Raw genomic sequence first — 20,481 nt, forward strand, 5'->3', positions numbered from 1 at the left:
TCATATGAAATCACAGAAACACCAACTGCTACTACTACCAAACGTTTTCAACCATCATTTATCATCATTCTAAACAAAATTAAGTGACCAGTGTGGCATCAGAAGTACTGGAAAGCACTTTGGTATTATTGAGAGAATCCCTTGAAATGACGCACGAAAATTTTAACGTTCTTCACCCAGATGGTGAGAAGTCTCAGATCCTTTCCAGACTAACAGCATAGACAGACTATGCATCCAACCTTATCACATCACTATGAGGAAGAGTTGGCTTTTCTTGTCTTGGCTGGTAGCTAGGGCAGTTTGAATTCGAAAATCGGCGTCAGGTGTTTCGTTTTCTGCTTTTTGAGAGAAAACAACCCTGTGCCGGGAACCCAGTGAATCATTTCCTTATTACTGTGCGTACTTTTTAACTACATTAACTCTAGATAATATCTAGCTAAGCAACAAGTTTTGTCCTGTTCTTTTGTGTGGAGCACGAAATTTAAAAAAATTATTTTTGCATCTCACGAAATACTAAAATCGATATTTCTGTGAAGACAACAATAGTGCCTCCGGTTTCATGGTGGATCTAGCAATGGGATACTACAATGAACATCCCACAATGGTAGGGGGATCGATTTGTAAAAGTTGATTTAGCTAATTTGCAGCACTTTTCAGGTGCACATTTGAGCATATGCATATTCCGCTCATGAGCGGAACTCTCCAATTACGTTGGTTAGATTGTGGGTGGAGTCTATAGACGATTTGAATCTAGCCTTGGCCCCATCCGCCCACGCGCTCGTGGTCAAGCGCGTGGGCGGCTGGGGACGAGACTAATTTGAATCACCTTCTCTGTCTACAAATAACCGCGTAACTGATCAATCGTTTTCGCATCGCGAGAGGTTTGGCGCGGGGTTGGCGTCTCTCCGGCGTTTTCTACTACAAAAACTGAAGTAACTGGAGTACTGCAGCAAGTGCGTTTGTCTTCACGTGTGGCATTGGTACAGTGTTGAGGTTATAACCTGTAAAGTTATAACCTCATAACCTGTAGCTATGTCGCTGTGTAACAAGTGTGTGCGTACGTGCCGGCCAGTGTATGTGTGTGTGTATGTGTCTCGCGTGGCCAGACCGCTTTTTTCTCTTTGTCATTGTGGGGAGAAAAAAGGGTCTGGTCCGGTTTGAATCCCGGCTTGTCTTGACATTACCCAGATAGTTAACCAAAGGTGCATCACGTTTCTTTCTTCAACACACTGCCAAATTATTATCCAGGTAGTGTCAAGACAAGTGTGAGATTTAGACCCTTTTTTCTCCTTATACCCAATGACAAAGAGAAAAAAGCGTTCAGTAGCCACGCGAGACTGTGTGTGAGTGAGCGAGAGAGAGACCAGGTCAGGTCAACTGGTTCACATCATGCTTGAGTCCCTATTTTTAGAACTGGGGGTATGACACCTCTACAAATCACATACATCCTTCAGCTACCAAATCACAAATCAACAAATCTCGAGCAGTTTTACCCATAAAACTGCTTGCAAAATAGTCTCAAAAACATATTTCTAAACAGTACAAACTCATAGTGATACAGTACTAGTTTTTAATCATGAACTATTGTCCTTCAGAACCTAGTAATAGCCTCACAAATCACACCACAACAATCACATGTGAAGTTTCAAATCACAAATCCAATTTTTAAATTATGTACAGATTGCAAAGATGTTGCACCCCTCGTTTTAGAATATCCAGGTCTGACCTGAATATGGATCACATGTGAAATAGGGGCATAGCCAGACAATTTCTGCTGGTTGGGCATAGTATTATAGCTATCAACTCCATAGCTATACACAGAAAGACACACTCGCGTTCATGTGAGGCATTATCAATAAAATTATTAAAAGTGTTTGCACACAAGGTCTATAGCTAGCTGTGCTATAGTGTAAACAAATGCTGCTGCATGGCATGCAATTTGATATACCGGCCTAACTATTTTATAACTTGTAGCTCTGGTCTTCTTCACAGTATACATTGGTGACGATCGTCATAGTTGAACATTACGTGACATCAAAATCAGTGAGCCTTGGACAAGAACAAAGTATGTATAAAAACAATTCTGAATTACAAGCTATAATCAATTGGCAGTAGAGAGACTCAAATAAATGTTGTCCCCTAAATGAAGGTCAGCTGGGCTCCCTCACCATACTATTACACTTACAACTACAACTTGGGTTGTGCCACACCAAGCGTGGGCTACTGTTAATGAAAACTTAAACCAACACTTACAACTACATACAGTGAACTTTTCAGTACCAATGTGGATACATACTGGAGAGTGGGGGCTTAGCCACAAGTAATAATAAACAGAAATAATAAATTTGAGACCGTCCAGCCCAGGACGACATCGGGGAAAAACCTGATAGGCTTTTTTTTTTCTTTTTTTTTTGCCTACCAGGAAAAACCTTAAAAGAGCTCCACTCTCGTGTGTGTGTGCACAAACAACTACGTTAACTACTACATAAATATGTAATGCTCCAGCTTCTCGTGGTGGCCGTTTCATCTGCAAAAATAGTTAAGGAGAGAACAATGCATGAACACATACATCTTAGTACTGGGAGGGTGGGAGGGGGTAGCCCACTTGTACTAACACGTGGCGTAGAGTGAACACTAACCCACAGACCTCACTTATAAACCGTATCATCACGTGAGAAGGCTCACGTGACCCATAGTATTCATGCGGGAGCTTATTTTCTGTCTAATTCATTGCATTCAACCGACAGAAAATACACCTCCCTCACCATACTATTACACTTACAACTACAACTTGGGTTGTGCCACACCAAGCGTGGGCTACTGTTAATGAAAACTTAAACCAACACTAGGGTTACAAAGAAAGCATAACAAACTCACAAATTTTGAAGCAAGGAAACTTTGTCTTTATAAACCAAGCTGGTTGGTGACAGATAGCCTCTTATCAATGGAATCTTCCACATAGCCATCCTTGGCATTCTCAGATCTCCATCGACCATGCCTTTTAAATAGCCTGTCTGGCACACCTGCATTGGCTGCTCTAGTAGCACCGCCAGCTCTTAAGCTATGTAAACCAAATTTAGCAGGGTCGTATCCCAACTGCCTAAGCTTCATCTTAAAGAGATCTCTTAAACACGAATAACTAATACACCCTGACTCCCTCAGTTTATCACCAGACTTAGCCTTGCAGATTGGGCGGAATAAGAACCTTTTGTCTTGCTTCGCAGTGCCAGTCCTCTCCATATACTCCTCTAATTTAGCAACTGGACAGGTAGATCTCCCGGTTCTGGTGATAAGAATCTCGTCGCCCTTCCTCAATTGGTCTGTCTTGCTATGAGGTATTCTAACCACCAGATAATCCTCTTCAAAAACCATGTCACAAGGTCTGATGTTGACCAGCTCACTGAATCGGAGAAAACCTGCGAATGATAATAAACATGCTGTAGCCAAACGGAGGTCAGATAAAGTTCCACTCCGTTGTGCGTCTTCTACCATTTTCGCAAGCATCTCTACTGTCAGCGGCTCCTTCTTGTTAACCGGCTTCGCCAGTGACCTCTGCAGGCCCTCTAGTGTTGCCTTTACAAACGGGGAAACTGTTGGTGAGACTAAACCGGCAGTCGAATGCACCCATGCCAGAGAATTGCAGGCTTCCTCCACAGCTGATTTGGAACCCACCCTGTCTGCCAGGTGCTGCAAGTAGAGAGCGACATGATGATCTTTTGCTGGGATTACTGAGATCTTATGCTGCAGCGCCCAGCTCTTCCATCTTCTAAAGGCAGACAAGTATTTTTTCACCGTAGATTCTGCCCGGCTTCCTAAGATAGTTTGTGGAAGCCTACTGGCCAGGTCTTGCAGCTCGGGATCCTGGATCTCCTTGAGTACTGTCCATGACCCATGCGTGAGGACCTCTAGAATCGGGGAAAATAAGTATGCACCAATTAAATTTAACTAGACAATACTGAACACCTCTCACAACCCAGGGGGAATGTCCCTGGAGTATAGCCCATTGGATGCCTTGCTACCTCTTACTAAGCTGTTGACAGCAGCTTCATCCCTCTGGCCAGGACTTTTCATCTCTACTCATTGGCTGAGAACATACTACGCCTAGCAGGTCATTACAGTAGCCCTTCTGGGCTCTCAGCTGTGGTGACTATAGGCCATACAATACCAGCTTCCACAAATGTGACCAACCTGGGGCTATACACCTCCTGAATATACACCTTAGGGTCAAACACATCCGTCCTCTAGACTAAAGCTTCCCATTGGTCATATGGACCAGCCCTCTATGTAGACTGTGACCACTCACTTGGGTCATACATACCAGTCCTGGGCTGTGACCAACCTCCAGGTCATACATACCAGCCCTTTGGCCGTGACCAACCTCCGGTTGTCATACCAGCCCTTTAGGCCAAGACCAACCTATGGTCGCACATACCAGCCCTTTAGACCGTGATCAACCTCTGGTCGTACATACCAGCCCTTTAGGCCGCGACCAACCTCCAGTTGTACAAAACCAGCCCTTTAGGCTGTGACCAACCTCCTGGTCATAAGTACCAGCCCTTTAGGCTACACCACTCCTTTACTAGTCCACTAGACTGGGACCAGAACTCTGGGTGAGAAACTCCCAGACCCCCAAACTGGGACTACTGGCTTAATTATTTATTCGTTTATTTTTATTATTTTTTTTAAATTTATTATTATTTTTTTTTAAATTTTAATTTAGTATCCATGCATAGGGATTCTCTTACCGGGAACAGCTCCCTTAGTGAAAAATAATTCTCAATGCCAGTACTGGAGTATTGGGGGTTCCCTTGAACAAGTTGCCCCCAGAGCGGCCCGACAAAAACAATGTCTCTAATTGGGGGAGCAGGCGTATCCCTTTTATAAACTTGGCAGGGTGTAAACCGTCCGGGAAGAGCAGGGGCCAAAAGGGGGCTGACTTCCACTGGGGGACAACTAGAGTACCTTGTGCCTTGGTTGCCCTGGCATGCTGCAGCAATCGGGGGACCAGGTACAGAGGGGGGCACCACCAATTGTTTTCGGAGCTCCAATCAGACGTAAAGGTATCTACAGCCTCTACCCCTGGGGACCAATAACGGGAATCAAAACGTGGCAGTTGGGTATTACACCAGTCAGCAAACCGGTCTATTGTATGAGGGCCCCATAGGGCATCTAATTCCTTGAAAACTACCGGGTTCAACATCCAGTCATCAAAGTCCATCAACCTACTGAGGTAGTCTGCTATTTGGTTACTTTCCCTAGGGATCCATTCTGGTTCAATACGGACCCTGCTCCTTACCGAAATATTAAAGATTTCCAAGGTTTCTCTCTGTAATATTGGCTTTTTACTTCCATGCAAGATGATTCTTACCACATTTTGGTTATCGGTGAACCAGCGAACCCTTTCATTTTGAAGTTGTGACTCAAAGGACATTAAAACCATTTTAACGGCCCTGAGCTCTCGCCACGTAGAGCTCTGACAAGATTCTTCCAGATCCCACTGGCCAGTGGCAATTTGACCCCCATGCTCAACAGCATACCCACCATAACCTGTGTCACTGGCATCTGAATAAACTACTCTCACTGCTGATGGCTTAGGCCAAAGATTCTGCCCATTGAGCTGCTTGACTTGGGCAAGCCAAAATTCTAGCTCCTGCTTAGCCTCGACAGACAGCTGTAATTGCATACACCATGAACCTCTAGAGTTCAGAATTGTGTAAAGGCTACGTGTCATCAATCGGGTAACTGGGCCCAGGGCCAGTGACATTGAGATAATCCTGCCCACCACTCCTGCTAGTACTTTAGCTGGGACAAACGTTTTCCCTAAGAGGGACTGTAGTAGTTCACACAAGCAAGCCAATTTACCATCTGGGACTGTTAGCTGTCCTAGCTCAAGGTCGATCTCGAAGCCTAGCCAGGTAAGCTTTCTAACTGGTTGCCATTGGGATTTGGATTCATTTACGATAAGGCCAGCTTTAGCTAGGTCCTGCTGTACTTGCCTGCTTGCTTGGGCGGCCAACTCTAAACCATTTACTGCTAGTATTCCATCATCCAGGTACAGGACCACCCTCAGACCTTGCCCCCTCCAAAACCGGACCAGTGGCCTTAACAATTTTGTGAAGGCATAGCAAGCAGTGGCCAACCCGAAAGGCAGGACAGTAAAAACGAAATACCTGGGGATCCGGTTAACCGGCCATGAAAAACCTAAGTAGGTCTGATGAGCCTCAAATATGTCCAGGTGATGGTGCCCAGATTTCAGATCAAATTTGATTAAGTAATCATCCTTCTCAAACATAAGCGTAGCAATACGCAGGTCCTCATATTTAAAGTGGTCTTTCCGCAAGAACTGATTTAGGTGCCTAAGATTAAGCACTAGCCTTAGCTTGCCCTCACGGTTGGCCACCACAGACAGGGGACTACACACTATGGGTCTTTGCTCAGTTTCTCGTATGCATCTGTATTTTAACAGCTCTTGGACACTATCATCAACAAAAGTTTGGTTATCTATTGCCGATTTGTGGTTACACTTGTTCAGAGGGGATGGCATATATTTTAGCGGTAACTTATACCCGTTTTGTATCCAGTCGATGACTGGGCTAGGGGCATGGAGGACCCCCCTCCAAAATTCCAGATTTCTTTTCAGCCTACCCTGGACATCTACAATTTGGGCAGGGGTACTACACTCTTCATGTTCCCAACATTTGCCGAGCTCAAGTGCGACCTGACTGAGTAGGGTATCTGGATCTTTGTTATTCCCCACTACACAATCTGTTGCTACCTTAACAAGATCATTTACTGACAAGGGCCTGTTTTTGCCAGCTTTGTCAGAAACATCACCATTCAGGTTTGGTGGCTTATCAGCACATTCTCTTTGAGGAGACTTTTGACCTTCACACCCTATCTTGTGACCCTCAGTTAAAAGGTTTACCTCAGCAATTTGCTTATCTGGGTCATCAACACATTTGTATGCACTACTGTTGGTACCCAGTACTGGCCTTGGTACGCTGCCATCAGCTGGCACACTTACATCACCATACACATTACGACCAGCCAGATCCAACCCACTTACTACAGGCTGGCTCAAAGGATACGGGTGCTGTTTACCCTTAGGGCAAGAGGCTGCCAGGTGTCCCCATCCTGCACAATTATAGCAGGGTCCAATCAGCCTCGTCCTGTTGCCAGACAACTTCGTCCCTGCTCCTCCACTGCTGGTCTGCCCTGCCATGGCCCCTTCTTGCCTGGGCTTCCTCTTAAAGGCTGTTGCTGCCTTCTTCTTCTTAGCATCTCGCTCCTTGTGAGCTTTGTATAACTTCTTCTCGTCGTCCGAGTCAGAAGCAAGCTCATCGGCAATGTACTCTTCGACGATGCCCCAATCAGAGCGGTCGGCGATCCTGATGTGCTTCTGCCTCACACGAATGGCCTCCTTACCCTGGTCCAACTCTGCAACGGCGCGCTTAACAGTTGTCTTGGTCGCTTCGTCCGGGGTAGGGATGCGATCCAAGTGTCGCTTGGCGGCGTTGATTCGGTCGTCCACCGTTTCATTAAAAGTGAACTGGGCCTCATTTCCCTTCTTCTTAAACTGGTATGGCCTTTTGCCCAGCTTCGTCATCACCTCCTGGGAGCAACTGGCTTGATTGGCGGCGACTTCCTCTTGGAGCTGATTAAGCTGGGACGAGAACTTCGCTTCCAGATTAGCGCTCGATGATTCGATGCGGTCCAGCAGCTTCTTAAATTGATCGTCGTCCATAGTTGCAGCGAGTAACAAGGTAGCCCACTTGTACTAACACGTGGCGTAGAGTGAACACTAACCCACAGACCTCACTTATAAACCATATCATCACGTGAGAAGGCTCACGTGACCCATAGTATTCATGCGGGAGCTTATTTTCTGTCTAATTCATTGCATTCAACCGACAGAAAATACACGTGTTACCTTAGTAACCAGGTAAACCTAGCATATGTCTGATACACCAGGCTGCTTAGTAATGAATTCAGTGTGGTCTCACTGAGTTAAAACAAATGTACAGATTTAGTATCCATGCACATAAACACAATTAATCAGTGTATGGTACACATGACACTTCACAATGACTTGACCTTCTTTCCATTCCCTATTCCATCTTCACCCTTTATGGCATATGTCAATCTGACATCATTTAGAATAGCATTTGCTTCTTTTCCACTTGACTTCATTGGTGGTATACACACCTTGGGTGTGCAGCACTTTCCCTAGTAGACTAAAGCACACTTGAACTGGAACAAAAACTCTAACTGGTAGAAACTGACGTTTAGTGAGCTCTACTGTGGCACAAGACTTTGAGACCATTTTGAAAAGCCCTAAAAATTTTTAACTGCCTGTCACCTTGTGTATCATGTGCATCTACTTAAGGTGTGAAAGGGACTTTCCCCCTAAATGCATCATGTGATGTCAATCAATTGGATTGGGCCTTTGTCGTAGTTTCAACAATGTGGTATGTGTGCTATAGACTGTCACAGGATTGTTTGTATCCTGCCATGAATCTAGTGTAGCGTAACTAGCTTTGAGCTAGCTACTTGTGATGGTTGGGCAAGGAACTGTGATGGTTGGGCAAGGAACTGTGATGGTTGGGCAAATGCCCGCTCATGTCCACCCTTGGCTACACCTATGGTGTGAAATGAAATGAATTAATGCTATGGAAGTATAGTAATGTATCATAGTCTCGTGCAGCAGCCTATCTTCTTTCACGAGCAACGCCCACTAATTAGGCATGTCTGATACTGTATGTGTTTTGTAGGCATGCGTAGATAGAACTGTGCTAATTTATTATTAGGTGTGTTGCAGTCTATGGGTATATGTGGAACCACACCAACTAATCTTACGAGTCATAGTATTGCAGCAGACTAGCTTCTTTTGTGAACCACACCCACTTATCAAGAAAGTGTAATATTGCCTGTATTCATATGTGAAACTATGCTAATTTATCAGTAAGGTTAAAGTTTGTAGATATGCATGAGCCACATCCACTTGTAGGAAATGTATTTTGCTGTCTTTATGTGCCCACTTACTGATCATAAAACTTACCTGTATTGTCATCATTACACTTACTAAACTGCCTATTTACTTAGTACTCTAGCAGACTAGTAAAAATGTAGCTTTTGGTGCACACATTAGTTTTCAGGTCACGTGCACCTTTTACACCACCACTGATAATAATGTTGTAGCTATGAGTAGTGACATAATTCATGCTCGGTACATATGAACTACCCAAAAGTTGTACAGTGACACATTAAATTACACACTCAAAGTTTAGTTGTCACATGCATACAGGCATGTACACACATTCACTATACATACATACATACACAACACACAAAACAAGGAAATAGCTGTGCATATATAGCACTAGTACTGGGACACCTCTACACCAGTTTGGTAATACAGGCAGAGCAGGCAAGTTCTACCAGAGCAGGATCTGCAGGAAGACTGTGTCATGTTTAGTGAGCCTGAAGTTTCACAACAACCCCAAGATTGCTAAGCAAATTTACTCCCCCAGTTCACTGCATGAAGTAAATTTTCCTGCATAGGTAAAGCAATTTCTTTAGAGCTGGTCAGCAAGTTTTCTAGAACTATATTTGTGTACGCATCTATATGTAATGTAGCGTGTGTGTTTGTGTGTAGTGTAGTTGTGTGTGTGTAGTGTATGTGTGTGTAGTGTGTGTGTAGTGTTGTGTGTGTGTGTGTGTATAGTGTAGTGTAGTGTGTGTTTGTGTGTAGTGTGTGTAGTGTAGTTGTGTGTGTGTAGTGTATGTGTGTGTAGTGTGTGTGTGTGTGTGTGTGTGTGTGTGTGTGTGTGTGTCCAGTTTTAGCTGGATCACTTTCAGATAGAGATACTCTAAAAGAGTAGTCAAACATATACACTCTTGGTTTAAGTTAACCACCTTACAACTTACATTGGTATTCTCAATTGCTTCCAAATTCAATCTCCAAAAATTAATGTCAATGCAAAAAGTGGGACCAGCAATGATTGTAGCATGTCTAATTGGTTTTGTATTAATTGTGATACCAGCATAGCAGTATCACTCTGCTCTCATCACTACTGCATGGTTAGCCATTTTCACTATTTCACATGTTTAATGCACTCACATTCACCATGTCATGTCAGGAAGAAAACAGTCAATGTCTTTTGGCCATATTTGTGTAATGAAAGCTTGATACTTGCCTTTCTAAAGTTTCGTGTAATTACACATAGGGTACAATGGTTTGGGAAGAGTCTGGTCGTCATAGACCCTCATGTATTTGACGCTCATTTTCTGTATATTATTTGAAATTGAAAATGACTGTTCAATTAAAGTATTTTTACTGGATATGTATGTTTTATTAGAGTACTTGACCATAGTTCTGTATAATATGTACATAACAAATTATCCAAGCAATTCACTTATATATGCTTCCCAACATTGGGATTCAGATGACCAAGGTTATACTGATATCTCGAAATGGGACCCCATTGAGCATGTCAGTGCATCTTGTTATTAAACAAACAAAACAGCTTATAATTTTGTTCTGTACATGATTTAGAAGTCAGTACTCCACATAATATGGCCATTAATGGGTCTATAGTGATGCTGCTGTACAATTGTTACATTTACAAGTGCAAGTGTATGTATGACCTTTTGATTTAGGAACATCAAAGTTTCAGTTGTCTTAATGCATACTGTTAAAAGTTAATTTCTCATATTTTAAACTCTTGCTACGATGATATACTTACAAGTTTTTGGGGTACGTAATTTTTGTGGCTGGGCAGATTTCAAGAATTTTGCACTTGTTTTTACCACAGGTTTCCTGTACATGCAGTAAATAGTAAATTCTAATTTTCAAAAGATAAGAATTTGACAGGTAGCCAATCAACCAGAAATAATTGCAGCACATGACAGTTTTATAAACTTGCATTGCTGTATTGGGAAGATTTATACAATACTTGCTCTATATTTTATTGTGTGTACTAATAAACAACTTTTCATACTAAACCCAGTTGAATTTGTATGCAGATGACATGGAACTGATGTTGACTTGTCTTGTGTAGAACATAATCTGCAGGAGGATCTTCAATCTGTAAATTCATGGTTCTGTGTCAATCGTCTGACCCTTAGTATAAAGAAATCGAATGTAATGTTACTTGGTTCTCATCAAAAGCTGAGAAATAATGATTTGTATGTTAATGTTGATGGTAAGCGATTATTGCGTGACTGAGGTATCTTGGTCTCCATATTGGTGAACTTCTACCTTGCCATCAACATACAGCAAATGTTCTTCAAAGGGTTTACTCTAGGATACATTGCCTATATCGCTTACATCCCTTGCCTGCTGACCTTCTTTCTAAATTATATCATGTTTTCATGTTACCCATACTGATGTAGTGTGGACACCATCATCTGTGCAACATTTCAAACATTTGGAGAGGCTTCATTCGAAGTTCAGTAGTCCACCATCCAGCACCAATCTTTCTCTGTGTGTGACTCTAACATAATGAAGACGTTTTCATCTTATCTGAATGATACATTTTGCTATGCTGTTGACATCACTAGATGTGCCAGCCGAAACATTCACAATTTGTTCATTCCAAGAGTGCAAACTACATTAGCCAAACACGGTTTTTATTTCCGAGGAATACAGACATGGAACTCATTAAATTCTCTTACATGCAACAAGGAATTCAAAACCCTGTATCAGTCATTGTACTAACTGTATATGTGTAGGTAGATGTAGACTATTTAACTATTGTATGTATGTATGTATGTATGTATGTATGTATGTATGTATGTATGTATGGATGCATGCATGCATGTATGTATGTATGTATGTATGTATGTATGTATGTATGTATGTATATATGTATGCATGCATGCATGCATGCATGCATGTATGTATGTATGTATGTATGTATGTATGTATGTATGTATGTATGTATGTATGTTGAGGGCACTTCTGAAAAGCAGTATTTTTATACTGAAGCAGTCTCCCTTTAAAAACAAACAAATACAAAACATAATGTACTTATTGGCTACTGCAGCAGGCAATTGTATTTCCTGTATCAACTATTGTGTGTATTTTAAATTCTACTAGTAATTCAATGAAATAAGTGATGGAAGTTTTTCATGAAGATTTGGTGAAAACTTTACCTTTCAAAGATGCAATATTCTGTGCTAGTTTACAAGCTGCTGGTTTGTTCTATGGTGACCTAAAGGAGAAAGTGGAGGCCAAGGATACTTCAGCAGAAATGACTCTTTACTTTTTAGACCATGGGATTAACTATAATTGTGACAATTTTATGAAGTTATTGACAGTAATGGAGAACTTTAACTCTGACCCAGTCAAAAATCTTGCAAAAGAAATTAAAAAGCAATGGAGTAGTGAACCAGGTACATCAAAATGTTCATTCTTCTTGTTATTGTACAAGGCTATCAGATCATGTACTAATACAACCAAGAAGTGTGTACTGTGTTGCTATCAAGAAATGGCATCTGATAATAAAAGTGGTGGCCAAATAATGGCTGCTGTTTTCACATTTGATGGTAACATCATTACAGATTGTACAGCATTTCTGACAAAACCAGTCTTATAGCCTTTCCAAATATCCGAGTTTGATAATTCATCACTCCCCATGTCTTTAATGTATGAACGTGAAACTTTGCCACAGTATTGTACTAGGTATCAGCTGACAAGTTACTACCTCTACCTCATTCACAAAACAAGTTATAAGTTGACAAGTTGTGCTATTCGGAAAGACTATTAGACTGGTTTTATCAGACCTGGTCACATTTCATAATTTACCTTTGTTAGGCCATACCAAATTAATCTTGTATTTTATGCTCTGTAGTAGTGACCAGGAAGATTGGGAAAATCTATGAGTACAAACTTTAAGCTGTACCTGACTGTTTTATTAGAGTATATATGGCTTGATTTTAACAAGTGCAGGAACTAAGCCCTTCTGAGTTAAAGTGTAGGAGCTACATTTCCTTCCCATTGACTGCTATACACCCGTATCACAAGCAACAATAATTCATCTTGAGTAGTATCATCTTTTAAAAGCAGCATAGTTTTTCATAATCAGGACGTGCAACCAAGTGTGGACACGCGACAGACAAGTGTATATTTTACAGGAACCAATAAATCAAAGGTGGCGTCCAAGTTGCATTGTTAAAATTTATTAGCATATATTGTAACCATTTGTTGGCTGCCACCTGTGATTTCAGAACTTTTGTCACCCAGGCTTTTTAAGGCCACCCCTTTTTTCATAGCTTGGCTGTTTTTGTGCAGTTCAACTTATTACAGATATCATGCAACAGACTTGTGCCAACTTTGGAGCTCATTTTAACCTTTTTTCTAGATAGTCAAGATTTATATAGTCTTCATTATCAAGACACATGGTAGTGTGTTGTGTGACCTAGAAAGCCACACTGTGGGAATATAAACCTTTTGCAGTTTAAACAAATTGTAATGGCAGTGACAGAGTTACAAGGAGAAAACCCACTTGATGTAAAATCACAGGATCGAAATACTCTATTAGAACAGCTAAAAAAAGTTGAAAAAACTTCAAACCAGGGACCTTCATACCTATCACCTAAACCCTTCACCACTGAACAATTGTTGTCAGCTGATCAGCTCACTTGATTTCTGCCTGATAAATGTAGAGTCTAGAAGTTTATTTCATAAATCTATCAATTGAAATCTAGAACATTCTATGTGTGTGTTATTAAAAGTCCTTGAAAACACTCTATTACAAAATAATCAAATAAAGTCTGCAATATAGCATTATTGTATCTTCTGTCTTCCATTAATAATCATCATTGTGGCAGACAGCTTTAATGCAAAAATGGTTTGCTTTGGAAAAGGGCACATGGATCTAGGCATGCTTGAAAGTCATGTTTTCTTCATGCACATGATCATGATGTGAAGCACCAGCTTTTTCGGCTGCATGGCACACTATCGAGTGTCTTGATTCGTTCTGTATATATATATACGACCTCTTCCAGAAAGTAATTCATGTAACTCTATTGCTTATACAGTTGATCTTATGATACTATTAAAGCCTGTAGTGATATTACCTTGAATAGTTAGAGTATCATGGTCAATAAAAAATCAGTATAATTGTATATCATTTATAGGATATTATAGTATTATTTTTTCTTTAGGTCATGTATTGACATCTAGTGATCAATCTCCAGATGGGACACCTTTGATGAAGAAGGCAAAAATTGATGGTAAGTTTTTATGAGATTTACATCTAGTAAAGCAATGGTGTGCTGTGTGAATGTCCATACATGCAGCTCAATACTGTATGACAAAAATTTATTGGAAAATGTCTTTCATGCAATTCTAGTCTATGAGTGGTTAAGGTCTTCCCTGCTGCATATCATACTGAGCCTTGCCCCAGTAGGGTTGCTTGTGCTTGTAGCAGTTGAAAAAATAATACTCTCACATATGTTTGGTGACTTTCTCTAGTGATGGAGGCAGTATATGCTTCCCTTTGACTTAGGGATACAAATCAGGGGGGGGGGGGGGGGGGGGGGGGGTAGGACATGATGTCATAACTCGTACAATTTTGCATAATTTAATTGAATTCCAGTAATAATTACGAGATGAAAAACTTAATGTATCAGCTACTTGCATTATTGTAGACACCGAAGTCGATTGCATTTACTACTTACAACTAAGAATACAGTGAACAAAAACACAGGTACCTGAAACTAAGATCAGAATTTATTCTAAATAATGCTCTGTTGCAAAATTCGCCGTAATATCGCTGGGGCTTAGTGGGGCTTAGTAGATGAAACGACTTCTTCACTATTGAATTACCATTTCTGACAATAAATACAACAGTAATCTTCACGGTTTACTAGAACTAAACCCTATGGCATAATGTACAGTACGCATACGTCATGCAATTATCGTGATGCCATGTCCTACCTCCTCTGGATACAAATTATATCCATGAAAACAGGCAAGCTGATTGGTTGATTGATTCTTAATTACACTAGTATATTAAAAATTTAAAAATGAAGTAGGGATCCAAGCAATAAAAAGTAGTGAAACAAGATATGAATGATGGTATTACAACACAGCTCAGTGATGGTATTACAACACAGCTCAGTAGTACATTGGCATGTTGTAACAATCATTTTATTCAATTCCACAGTAGGGATTTTCCCACTGAGCTATGTTGTGATACCATCATTTATCCATTGTTTCACTACTTTTTATTGCTTGGAACCTAAATATTAAATATACTAGTTTGTTTGGTTTATTTGTTATAGCATACAGTTATACATGTGTGACTGTTCTATTAGGGTGACTGCTGTATTAGAGTATCTCCAGTCAGCCTTTCACTATTTCATTGTGCTAGCATTATGAACACAGCTAGGCCAATAATAACAAGGTGTATTCATCATGATAGGTTGTTAAGAGGTGTGGTCTCGGTGCTAAATCGTTATTAATCAGCCAAGATTTCCGTTAATAGACGTGACATTGAACCTATTGTGAAGTTACAGGTATCTACCAAGTGTAAGCATTTCAATAGCATCTAAATACATACACTGCTCAAGGAAAGTGTCGATAGGAAAAATTAATGCCTCTATATGGTTTTTCTTTGCATGGAGACCAGCCTGATTGAAGATAAAAAGAAAGACAAAGCGCAGAGGGCACACACTTGTTGGAACCCCAAAAGGTACATCCCACTGGTGAGTTTGTTATTGTAGTGTAAAATGGTGGCTATGTGCTACTTTATTTGGCCTCTAGGCTTGCAAGCTGTGGTAAAGGTGTAGGAACGATTTTCAGAGTGGGGGGTAAAATAACCATAACCAGTTAACCATAAACTGATCAACACCCACGCAGACACACAGAGTCCCATTGATATGGCTCCTCTGTACCCAGTTCATACGTACGTTTATATAAAGGTGTTGTGGTGTGTTATCACTAGCTAATAGCCCTACACCTATACTGCATAGCTATATCTCTTCACTCCCTATCCTGCTAATGGGTGCTATGCTCCTCTACACCTACTGCATGTGCTTGATGCATGTATATATCACATAAGAAATCATGGTCATGTGAGGGTCTTCTCTTTATGCAAGATTTACGTACTTCACACTACAAGGATCACAGCATTAATAGTTTTTATCCGCAAAGTGAAACATCGTTACCTTTAAGGAACTACAAGCTGGGATATCTACTCTAGCAGGTGTTCCCAAACTAAGTGTAGATCACATGAATACCACACTGCATTCATGGTTAGCCACTTTCATTTTCAACATCCTTGTTTGTTTCTCTTGATAAATCAACTTCACCACAAAGTCTTAATAATTTTTAGTTTAATCGTCGATAGTCAGCAACTCCCATACACTTGCGCACTACAGTAAGACTGCCCTCTTAGACTTAGATCTGTTACCACCCTCAATTCAAGTTAAACTTCCCACATCATATAATGCTACGGATGTGGCACTCTTTCTACTTTAAACTTCTCACTGCACAGGATCCAGGAAATATTTGAACAACAGATATCACGTGCGAACATAACAGAAATAAAATTGCAGGTGCTTTTGTGTTTAATACAGTACAATGAATGGCTTGACAATTGTGGTTGACTAGTGATGCCACACTCCAGAGAATGCTTTTGAGTGATGGTTGTATGGCTTCTCGTATGGAGGTATATATTTCTGTGTGTGTATATAACTTTGGCTGATTGACTACTAGTACTTGGCTCAAAAAGTGGTGGTGGGGATACATGCTTTCCCCCCAGCCCCAACGCCCGCCCTTGAACTGTGGTCAGGCAGGCAGACAAAAAATTGAGTTTCAGTGATTTTTTTTAAATTCTATATCTAGCTGCCTGTGTTTTCTATTTTTGTGCTGTATGTGATGTTAGATGGACTAATATTATTCCATAAAGATGATTTTTGTCATGTAAGATGTTTCTAGGATGATTTTTAAAGGCAACATTTTGGGGGGATCTGTAGCAGGGTTATGACAATATAGTCGGCGTACCTGTCACAGCACCAAAAATGTCGTTGGTAGAATTACAGTATGCCGAGGTTCCACTTACGATTGGCGGAATAGGGGAGGATTCAAGACTACTCATGAAGCAAGCCCCTCGTGTTAATACCACAATCGAACCAGTTCTTATCACGTGTACAGACATGCGCACACAACATAATAGTATTACATACATAATAAGTGTGTGTGTGAGTTCTACAGTTCATCCTCCGCGACATCCTCCGGGGGGGCAGAAAGAGATCTGATCCACTCTTTGACTCGGTCTGTAGCTATCCTTGCGGAAGCTCGTTGTGGGCGGCTGTGCTCATCCCTGGAATCGCCTGGATCAGTCGCCTGCTCATCTCTGGCATCATCTGGATCAGTGATAGTGGGACTCTTCTCCACTCCAACTTTCTTCTCATCTGTTTCATTCAGTTCCATGGGATACAATTTAGTGATTGGTCTGGTTGTAGTTCCATTTGCGGTCCGTATGGTAGCTTCTCGCACAAGACTGTCTTTACCAACAATCAAGTCTTCGACTACAGCCATTTTCCAGGTTGCTCGTGGGGTGTCATCATGGACGATGACCACATCACCCTTCTTCACACGTCGCTGGTTGTTCCCTGATGCTTTATGGTACTCCCGTAGTGAAGTAAGATATTCATGACACCACCTCTTCTTAAAGTCACCAAGTATGACTGCCTGCACTCTAGCTCTCTTGCATATCTGGCTTGCCTCTCTGTAAGTTGGGTCTACAAGTTCATCAATGTCTGTGTCCTGGTGTGGGAGGCATGTAATTCTACGTCCATGTAGGAGATGTGAAGGTGTCAAGGGCTCTGGGTCGCCTAGATCAGATGAGACAAACGTCAGTGGGCGGTCGTTGAGTATTACCTCAATCTCCACAGTGATGGTCTCTAATGTTGGTAGTGAGACATGGTGCCTTCCCAGCACTTTCTTGATAGCAGTCTTGGTGAGCCCAATTAAGCGTTCCCAGAACCCCCCATACCAAGGGGCCCTCTTGGGTATAAATCTCCATGAAACTCCCCTCCTGCCTAGCTCCTCCTTGACTTCTGGCAATTGCATTAAGGAGTGCAACTCTTCTGCTGCTGACAAATAGGTTGAACCATTGTCAGAGATCATTATGCTTGGGAGGGATTGCCGTGCTGCAAACTTGCGAAATGCTAATAGGAAGGATTGAGCTGACAGGTCCTGCGCTATCTCCAGATGGATCGCACGAGTAGTAGCACAAGTGAAGAGACACAGGTACACTTTCACCTCTTGCTTGCCTTGCTGTACATACAGGGCGCCTGTGAAATCAACTCCCGTGAACGTGAATGGGTACACATCCTGTGTTCGTAATCGAGGTAGGGGAGGAGGATCTGGAACAGCATAGGGTTTTCCAGATACCTTGCGACAGATAACACAATGGCGCAGAATTGATTTAATGTATTGTCATGCAGTCGGGATCCAGTAACACTGTCGTAGAGCGGTCAGTGTTGCAGTGGTACCTGAGTGGCAAAGTCTGATGTGTATGTCCACAATAACCAACTTGGATAGTGAATGTCTTGGTGGTAGTAAATACGGGAATTTGGTCACCTCACTTACTGGAGCATTGTGAATGCGTCCACCACAACGCAGCATGCCATCTGTGTCTAGGAAGAGTCGGAGTTGTCGGTAACAAGTAACACCCTGGGGCTTCTGGGTTGCTTCATTAACAGCTGTAGATTGTTGACTTCCTTCCAGTATACTGTGTGTTGTATATCCTTTACCCACTTGAGGTTCACCTTGTGAAGTTCGTCAGCAGTGATGGGACCAAATTGTTGTTGCTGGGGCTGCACCTTGAGATTGTCTACAAAATGAACAACATACGCACTGACAGACAACAACTTGTTAAGTGAGCTGTATCGGTCGATGGAAATAACACAGTGTATGCCTAAAACTGGCGGTGTCTGTTCCATGGGAACAAATTCTGTCGCTACTGCTGCTGCCAAAACAAGTGGTGGTAAGGGTGGTGGCTGGAATGATGGCCACTGACTTGGGGTAGTGAGCCACTTGCGGCCATGTTGCCACAGGGACGAGGACAATAGAGATTCGGTGGTGGTACCCCTTGAAAGCAGGTCAGCTGGGTTATCAGCGGTAGGACAATAGTTCCAAGTGGCCTGTGGCAATAAAGTATTCATCTCAGTGATTCGGTTTCTTATGAATGTTGGAAGTGGCTTCTGGTCTTGAGCCAGTGGAGCACTATCTGGCTATCAGACCACATAAAAGCTGACAGGTTAAGGTCAGGGACCGTCTTCATCACAAAACATGTTAAACGAGTGGCCACCAATGCTGCCATGAGCTCTAGTCGTGGAATTGTGAGTGCCTTCAGAGGTGCTACACGGGTCTTTGCTGTAACAAATGACACTAAATTTCCTTCAGTGAGGAACACTACGGCTCCATATGCATGTTGGCTTGCATCAGCAAAACAATGAACAACTGGGTGTGTCATACATGCATCAAAGTAACACCAACTTACAGAAAATCGTGCTGTGCTCTTAAGGTCATTGGCAATATCTCTCCATTGAGCTTGCAAATCCTCATCTAAAGGCTCATCCCACGTGATCTTGCATTGCCACAGCTTCTGCATTAACATCTTAGCTCGTACAACTACAGGTGCAACAAATCCCAGTGGGTCGAACATCTTTGACAGGTTTTGTAGAACTTCTCTCTTGGTTATAAGATGATTATAAGTAAGGATGGATGGTTTTGCAGCCAGATAAAACTTGTCTGACTCGGGAGTCCAGCGGAGTCCCAAAACATTGACTGACAGTGCATTCTCGGCTGTGTTGTCCTTGACAGCTGCAGCAGTGAGTTCAGTGCTGTTAGAGGACCAGCTACGCAAGTTGAGTCTTGCATCACCCATAATGGCTCTAGCTTGTCGGTAATAGTCCAGTGACACTTGCTCTGAATCACAGCCGGTTATAATGTTGTCCATGTAAAGGTTGGAAAGCATATCATGTGAGACCATCGACTTGTACTGCTCAAGGTGATAGCGTAATACAGCATTAAGCATGAACGGCGAGCTGGTGGCTCCGAAGGGTACAACCTTAAAACGGTACACACAGAACTCACTTGAAGGGTCTGTTGGATCGGACAACCAGAAAAACCGGGTGTAGTTCCTGTCATCAGGGTGTAGCCGTATGTGAAGGAAAGCCTTCTCGATGTCCGTGGATATTCCAAAGCAGTGTGATCTGAAATGGACAAGAACAGCACATAAGTCATTATCACATGGTGAGCCTATGAGTAGACAATCATTAAGACAAGGACTGTGAGACGATTGACGGCAACTGCAGTCAAAGACAATCTGTAGTGGTGTTGTTGTAGAATCTTTCTCTACACCATGATGTGGGATGTAATGGACGCCTGGTTGTGGGCCGAACTGATCATCTCAATGGAGAGATATTGCCAATGACCTTAAGAGCACAGCACGATTTTCT

General features: G+C 42.0%; 3 protein-coding genes across 3 annotated transcripts in view; 1 reads left to right on the forward strand and 2 right to left on the reverse strand.

Annotated features, from left to right (window-relative positions):
- Positions 1-769: 769 nt before the first annotated feature.
- Positions 770-14,238, forward strand: LOC136261335 (uncharacterized; the record flags this gene model as incomplete). Its single annotated transcript, XM_066055327.1, is given in 3 exon segments — positions 770-953; positions 12,101-12,396; positions 14,170-14,238. Coding segments are annotated over 2 exon segments (346 nt in total), but the record flags the coding sequence as incomplete, so codon positions are not given.
- LOC136261082 (uncharacterized) lies at positions 2,166-7,744 on the reverse strand. The gene is made up of 2 exons (XM_066055049.1): positions 7,089-7,744; positions 2,166-2,527 (listed from the first exon to the last, which is right to left on the reverse strand). Exons 1-2 carry the CDS (start codon positions 7,742-7,744, stop codon positions 2,524-2,526), a joined length of 660 nt encoding a protein of 219 aa, XP_065911121.1. The 3' UTR covers positions 2,166-2,523.
- Positions 14,239-17,218: 2,980 nt separating the features above from the next.
- The window catches only part of LOC136261083 (uncharacterized), a 3,664-nt gene continuing 401 nt past the window's right edge, over positions 17,219-20,481 (reverse strand). The window contains exons 2-4 of the mRNA XM_066055050.1: positions 19,293-20,281; positions 18,787-19,251; positions 17,219-18,409 (exon numbers count right to left, since the gene is read on the reverse strand). Coding sequence (XP_065911122.1) covers positions 17,219-18,409; positions 18,787-19,251; positions 19,293-20,281 — 2,645 coding nt within the window. The remainder of the gene's footprint in view (positions 18,410-18,786; positions 19,252-19,292; positions 20,282-20,481) is intronic.

This window comes from Dysidea avara, chromosome 7 (genome assembly GCF_963678975.1).
Source record: "Dysidea avara chromosome 7, odDysAvar1.4, whole genome shotgun sequence".
NCBI classification, from domain to species: Eukaryota; Metazoa; Porifera; class Demospongiae; order Dictyoceratida; family Dysideidae; genus Dysidea; species Dysidea avara.